The sequence below is a fragment of the Trachymyrmex septentrionalis genome, unplaced genomic scaffold (genome assembly GCF_001594115.1).
Source record: "Trachymyrmex septentrionalis isolate Tsep2-gDNA-1 unplaced genomic scaffold, Tsep1.0 scaffold159, whole genome shotgun sequence".
NCBI lineage: Eukaryota > Metazoa > Arthropoda > Insecta > Hymenoptera > Formicidae > Trachymyrmex > Trachymyrmex septentrionalis.
The window spans coordinates 121,721-129,699 of record NW_017304747.1 but is presented as its reverse complement, the minus strand read 5'-3'; the positions used below and the strand labels follow the sequence as shown (position 1 = coordinate 129,699).

General features: G+C 32.4%; 1 protein-coding gene across 1 annotated transcript in view; it reads left to right on the top strand.

Annotated features, from left to right (window-relative positions):
- Nucleotides 1–7,979, top strand: part of LOC108745917 (estradiol 17-beta-dehydrogenase 11-like) — a 50,144-nt gene that overhangs the window by 41,397 nt on the left and 768 nt on the right. Inside the window, exons 4-7 of the mRNA XM_018482338.1 lie at nucleotides 7,206–7,316; nucleotides 7,411–7,572; nucleotides 7,680–7,762; nucleotides 7,870–7,979. Of these exons, the coding sequence (XP_018337840.1) occupies nucleotides 7,206–7,316; nucleotides 7,411–7,572; nucleotides 7,680–7,762; nucleotides 7,870–7,979 (466 nt within the window). The remainder of the gene's footprint in view (nucleotides 1–7,205; nucleotides 7,317–7,410; nucleotides 7,573–7,679; nucleotides 7,763–7,869) is intronic.

Sequence of the window (7,979 nt, the reverse complement as noted above, 5' to 3'; positions counted from 1 at the left end):
TATATATATATATATATATATATATATACATTAACAGATCGTTGAGCACGAGGGTCACGAAGTCGATATTTATCGGCGCTATGCCAACGTTTTTTACAAATTTGATATATTAACATTTCAGTTCCTAAATTAGTTCCTGCAATTAGAAACCGAATGCCTCTCCTTATAGTAAATTTGACACATTTCGTGTAATTTATTAGTATCTGGTATTTTACATGTTATGTTACTGTGCCTCTGTCATAAATCTGTCATTGAGTGTAGCTTCCATTCTATTCTCAAAGCATCAGCTACGATTTCTTAAACGTTTAAATTTCTCGCTATTTTGTGTTCGATCTTCGGTTTTAGCTCTCTAATGAAACATTTACACATATCCTTCTTTAATAGTGATTTAATATCTTGATTAGGGAGAAAATTTCCTGAATCTTTATGTGCTTCTGGGGAATATTTATTTCCCCAGGATTTTAACTCTATTCGCATAAGTAACTACATCTTCCTCGTTCTTTTGATAGATATTACCTAATTCTCCTTGCAACTAATAAATATTTTTTAATGGACCATAAACTTGCTCTAGATATTTTGTTAGTTGAGATACATTGTCAAAATCTTGATCTCGAATTGTTCGGCGAACTTCGCCCAATTTTTGTAAATTGAGATTTAGCTTCCACAGGCAACATAGATTTTGCTTCCTCAATAAAGTATGCTAACGGAATATTTTTACTGTCGAAAAAAGGGACGGCTTGACCGGCACCATGAAAAGAGATCAAGAGAGTTGAGTAATGTTTAAATCTTCTGATATAATACTCTGTTACAATTCCTGTTAAGAAGCGCTGCGCAACTTCGTGTAAAAATACGGAATTTCCAAGTTCTACAAAAAATTGTTTTCCTTTACACTAATACCAAAGCTTACTACTAATATCAATATCATAAGTTCACGGAAATTAATCTGAAAATTGTAATGAAACAAAGCCACGTATCTTATGGCACGAAAACTCATAAATAAGACCCGGAATAAGTAACATTTTTATGTATAATAATTTTAATTTAATATTACTATAACATCTTCCGACTAGTATTAATTAGTTTCTAGTTTGTAAGATCTTCATTTTTTGTCATCTTGTGTGTACTGATGATGGTCAAATCTTGACCGAAACGTCTACTTATTTATTTGTGAATTTTAAATATATGACTTGCATTAACATCTATTGTTGTGGCTGTATGCTTTTTATTATTTATGTTTTGTAATTGTTTAGCCTAACTTTCAAACATTTTACATTTAATCCTTATAACTCGGGACCGGACCATATGACGCGACCTCTGACGAGAGGTGGGAATCGGTACGAGGTCTTACGATTCTAAAATAAATAGAGATTGAAGCACGTCATATTAAAAGTATAGTTTATTATTAAACAAAAAATTTCTTAATATTATATATTATAATATACAATATTTTAAAAGTAAACATATCTGTGTTTGCGACTATAAGAAAAATCTAGCCTTTTAACAAAAGTTGTACATTATCAGTTGCATCTGCATTAGTAGCTATTATTTTAACATGTTATAAGAATAAGCTAGTATTCTCTCTTGAATAATCTTGTATTTTTAATTCATCTTATTGTATTTATTTTTATAATTAATTACTATGAGCTGTTGTACATTGCGAAACGCGGTTGGTAGCTTAAATCATTAAGCAGAATTGCTAATTAATTACATAAAAGATTAGTTTTTTTGTCAAAGTTAAATCATGGGCGAACGTGAGTCTGCCATGTGTGTGAACGGAGAGGCGATACAGGAATTAGTTCATTTCGTGAATTACAACGGAGGAATGAGGGAAAAGATTATAAAAGAAATTTATGGTAACGAGATAAGGGATGGATGATAACGGGAGGAATATTGGGATGTGAACGTGAGATAGCTAGCCAGTTATGGCATTTCGAATTTCTTGTGGATCAAAATAATCGATTATATAGGCATCTGATGGGAGAGATTGTGTTGCATGTAGAAATCGGTTAATTAAGGACTCAAACGAATCATCGGGATGAATAAAGAATTCGTTTCACGGAAAAACGGGAAACTCTTCCAGGAACTCTATGCTCGAGATCGAGTCAGCCAGTAATAATGGTGATGAAAGGATGGATTGAATGGAAGAGTCGAGGGTTGGAGGTGGGATGTCAGGGAAGATTCGCTCCATCAGAGCGTCCGGGTGACGGAGATCGAGGGGGAGGTGAAGGAAAAGGGGGAGATATCGCATTTAACGTATCTTGGTTAACAGGTAAAGTATTCGGCAAAACCAGTGGTGGCGAAGGTGGTGGAGACAATACGTCCTCGGCTGAGTGACTCCAACTCCAAGAAGTCTTAAGGTACTCCTGGTACACTTGATCCAAAAGTCTCCGCGCTTCACAGTAGGCCCGGCTTCTAAGCCAACCCTTGTTGGGGCGGTTTAAGCACTATAATTTTGCGTTGGGTTAGGCTTTATGATGAATATGCAGATATATAAATTAAGGGGGGAATATATAAATTATTAATTAATATTAAGAAATTTTACTGCTACTCTGCAGGTTTTGTTTTTCGAAAATGACGTCGAAACGTTAATTCTATTGTATTCGCTCATCAAAACTACATCAAGGTGAATGGAATAAACTAAATAATTATAAGATATTCGCAATAATAACTGCGTTGACTCTCACAGAGTCTTTATTACTTTTATTATTTTAAATTTGTGGAGTCCTTTCCTTAGTTAAATTAAAACTTCTGGTTTGTTGATCGTCTTATTTTTTCAACAACCAATCTCAATACATCTCCGATTCACCATGGACATAGAAGAGAATAGTAAACTTCCTTTCCTGGATGTTCTTGTCACAAAAAAAAGGCTGACAATACCCTGGGCTATTAACTATACAGGAAGCTAACACACACTAATGAATTATACCTACATGTCGAGTCACACCACCACTCAGCACAAAAGCAATTGGCAATCCACTTATTTGGGTATAGAGCATTGAGTATCTCTGATAAAGAATTTACAGACAGAACTCGACTACTCTAAACAAACCTTACAACCGAACGGATACAATGAGAAAAATGTGAATAAAACAATTAGCAAACATAGGAGCAGGACAAAGAACTCAAGACATACAAGAATCACAGGAAGAGTTAAACAAAAGAAGCTTTTCTAACAATAATAAATATTAATTAGCGGGCAATAAGAGCATACACAGCGCGGTACTTGGAGCACAATACATAAAATATATTCACTATAATTTTACTTGTTGATAACAATAATTGTTGATAAATTTCTTGAACGTTTCGGTTTACTTTAAACCATTATCAGCAATACCATATAATTTTCATGAACAATATTCCAATCCACACATGTTGGAGATGGTCGCTGCGTTCGACAAAAGATGAGCATATCCCTACTTCTTAATTGAGAAATCTTAATTCTCTTCGTTGAATAACCAAGTAAATAACTTCCGTCGATAAATATTAATAGTAACGGAGCAGCCGATAACCTTGATCTTAACATATGTTGTCAAGGTCATGACCCTGAGTAACCTCCAACAAGTTCTAGCCGTCGTTAAAAAGTTATTAACAAAAAAGTTTGAAAAAATAACGTTTTATTTCTGCTAAATATTGAAAAATATTGTATCAGTAAATGACAATAATGTTAAATGAACACTGAATATCGATGTAGAATTAGCTAACGATTTTAACAGATACAATTCGCTTATTATTTCGAAAAAACGTTCAATACGTTTGTCAAAAGTATATAATTTTTTTAAAATTCAGCTACATAATGTTCATAACGATACTCTCTTGTACCAAAACGTGGAATATTAGCACGTAATTCCCACAATCTCTCAATATTTTGTGTATAAGTCCCTGCATTTGGATCTACAAAATTTTCGGAATGATTAACCACTCAATGAATATAGCTTTCATTTCATAGAACATCATATCCACGCCAACAATCACCATGAATGATTGACTCTTGAGCAATGTGTTTTTGAATTAGTTGGTATTAATATTTTAGAACGTCGATTTTCCACAGATATAATGAAAACATTTTTATTTTCACGTTCAATACCACCAAATATCTACTGTTCTTTCAAAATACGATCTTTATTAAACTTTCTTTTTCCAATTTTGACTTCATCTATTTCCACAATTTTGCCTGGTCCGCCAATTTATTGTTCATTTTTTAACCAATTACATAGCAACTATAAAAAAGAACAAAAATACATTTACATAATATAAATATGAACATATATAAATATTAATTTACCTCTCTACAAAAATTCGTCCAAACGACAGTTGGATCGCTAATTCAATGCACTACACATAAGTGATTGTCGTGATATTCTAATTACAATATTACAAAATAAGCAATAAATCGATATATTATTATTATATTCAAATGAGCTTTAGAAAACCATGTACTATGTATATACTTATTTTAAAGTTACATATTTTTTTCGTTGTCGTTTTCTTCCATGTATAGTTTTATAATACATATGACTACAGCAAAATTAAATTTTCATATACATCATTTGGATATATTAAGATATTTTCACATTTCGAACATTGAACACTTCCATTTATTTAATTAAATAAGTTATTTTTAAGAATTATTTTTTTACTTATCAAATATTTCATCAAACCAAATTATACGTTAAGTGCAAAAATTCATGAAGATGCACAATACAATTAATATATACTATCACTTGTACAAATATATTCAGAATGAGAAGTAGCAACTGTATGATTCCTGTTTGAAGAACTGAGTAAGACTGTACGATCAAAATTGGTAAATACAAACGCAATACCAAACAAATAAACAATATAATCATGTGAAATAGTATAGTATATTGGGTCATACGCCCCTTTGCAGGCGGAAAAGGGGTGAGAGTCGAAAATGGGAGTCGTGCGCCCCTAAAGCAGGGGGGAAGAGGGGTGAGAATCGGAGGTGAAAGTCGTGAGGTCCTGAAACAGAGGGGAGGAGGGATGAGAGTCGAAGGTGAGAATCGTGTGCTCCTAAAGCAAGGGGGAGGAGGGGTGAGAGTCGTGCGCTCCTGAAGGTCAACTTTAGAGAAACACTGAATCACTGTTTTAAAAACACAAATTCACTGCTTTACAAACAAATTCACTACTTTACAAACAAATTTACTATTTTTCAAATAAATTCATTGCTTTATAAAGCAGAGGAAGGAGGGTGAGAGTTGTTTTGCGTAGAAAGTCCTTACATAAGCAAGGAAAGGTATAGAATAGCTTTTAATATTGTATAAAGCAGGAATAAATCGTTATTTTTTTCAAACCTTTTTTGTTGATAACTTTTTATCGAAGGACGAGCGACGGCTAAAACCTGTTGGTTACTCAGAATCATGATCTTGATAACATATGTCAAGGTCAAGGTTATCGGAGCTGCTTCCGTTATTATTAATATTAACCCCTCCGTCTTTGCAGATCACAATTCAAAGCGCAATGTATTATATTATAATATATAGAAATAAATTATAAACATATTTACAGACATATTATACAGCTTTTCTAATCTTCCATATGTAAAAGAAATAACTGACCGAATCAGGATTTTGAACAAACTTAATATTTGAACCATTTTCAAGCCTCCAAGGAAAATCGAGCAAACCCTGTGAAATCCAAAAATTGAACACTCAGTTCTACAAGAGTATACAAAATATTCTGCTCTTACGGGAAAGTATACATCGATGAAACCGGAAGAATAGTCAATATGCACATAAAGGAACATCAACAAAATGCTGAAATCATACAATCAGCATTGACAGAACAGCATTGAGACAGGATACAAAATATAATTTAATAAAACGGCTAACTATTACAGCTATAATAGCTATATCATATTTTCCAAGGAAGTATAGAGAGGTTCTATAAATACAGAAATATTCAGACAATTTGATTTGAACAGAGATTCAGGTTAACGTAAGTAGGATATGGAAGACTGCTCTCCTGACAAACCAAGAAAGTGCCTCTCCTCCCTTCCTCTCCATATTTTCGCTCTCCTCAACAGCGTCTATATAAAGGGAATTCCCCGGAGGAGCAGCTTGGTGTCAGTGCGCTCTTGTCAGTGTACCCTGATGAAGTAAATAATAAGATTCACGAAACATTAGTATTAGTAGTGGACAAAGTCACTATGATAACCTACAAACTTTCTGGTATTAGTATATATCTTCGTATATACAATATCTTCGAAAAAATACCTCTCAAAAGGATTAGTAAATTTATTATTCTTTATTAGCTCTTAAATGTTGTCGGTGTTATTATGAAATATTTATAATGCGTAGCATGAACTGGCACAGTATGTTTTGTTAATATATTACTAGCATATATAACATTTATAATTTGGTAAATGTTGCCATCATGTTACTGCAAACATGTTATTGGCCATGGATAGCACATTGATGATAAAGCAGTTGCTTTCAAATTACTATCGATTTACTGTGAATATGCTATTAATTGGACGGATGACAAATTGACAATACAAAAGTGCCTTTTTACCGTGAGTCTTCTCGCCTCTCACTGAACTCGGGGTGCTTTTTTACTGTGAGTCTAAAAAAACATCCCGAGTTCAGTGAGAGACAAGGGGACTCATGGACATAAGCCATCTAGAAATGAGAGAAAAGACGAGTGATCAAATCCGGAAAATCAAAAAACAATATGCAATATCCAGAGCAGAAGCCGATTTTGCGCATGCAAATCGTTTATAACAATTTTTTGCATAAACAATGCACAGGATCAAAAAAATAGAATAAAAATTTCTTGTTTTTGAACATAGAATGACACTTTTAGTTTAAAAAAATGGACATTTGTCAACAATTTGTTTAAATAATTATTGTTTGAACAATCAATTTTGCAAAACGAAAAAATACGGGTTTTTTTTCGCTTATGCTATGAAACATATATTCAGTTTAGCGTTGTATTAGGCATGGGCTTTAATGGGTTAATTGATATTAATATGTTATCATCAATTACTGTCAATTTATTATTAGAATTAAAATTAGAATTAAGTTTAACAAGACAGACATAATTATGTCTTAGTACTAAATATCAAAATTGCTGCAACGATTTTCGACAATATGTAAGACGCACTGCATTTAGCTATTTAGGTAGTTTTTAAATACTTAATTAGAAAAAAGTAATAAAATTTATTAAATAAATAAATGTTTCTATAGGTAAGTCTGTTAGTAAATAATGCTGGGTACGTATACGGGAAGACTTTTATGGAATTGCCCGATTGCGAAATTGAACAAACTTTTAAAGTGAATATTTTGTCACATTATTGGGTGAGTATTTAAAGAAATTTACGTTTTTTTAAGTTTTTTGCAAAAGTTGTTATACTACTTTCAATTTTTATATTTTATCAGCATTATTTTACAGATTACAAAGTCATTTTTGAAAGATATGATAAAAAATAATCATGGTCACATTGTGACAATAGCGAGTGTTGCTGGACTTTTAGGAATTTACAAGTGTACAGATTATTCTGCGACAAAGTTCGCGGCCATTGGATGTCACGAGAGTCTCTTCACCGAACTCAAAGTATGTAAGACTATAATTATCGAGTGAATAATTTCGTATTATCATTCTTACACATCCCTCACCTACATACATTACTAATTATTATTTTATTATCACTGTATTTTAAGATGCATGGATACGAAGGAATTCATATGACTTTAGTTTGTCCCTACCTCATTAATACGGGAATGTTCAAGGGAGTGAAACCTAGGTTCGTGAAAATATAATGTTAAAAAATATAATGTTAAAAAAATTAATGGAAAGACAATTATTCAATTATTTACATACAATACTTTATAATAAATAACCTTCAAACAGATTGATACCAATGCTTGAACCGGAATATGTTGCTGAAGAAGTAATCGCGGGTGTTTTAGCAAACGAAAAATTGATAATATTACCTAATATTCTAAGATACTTACTGCCAT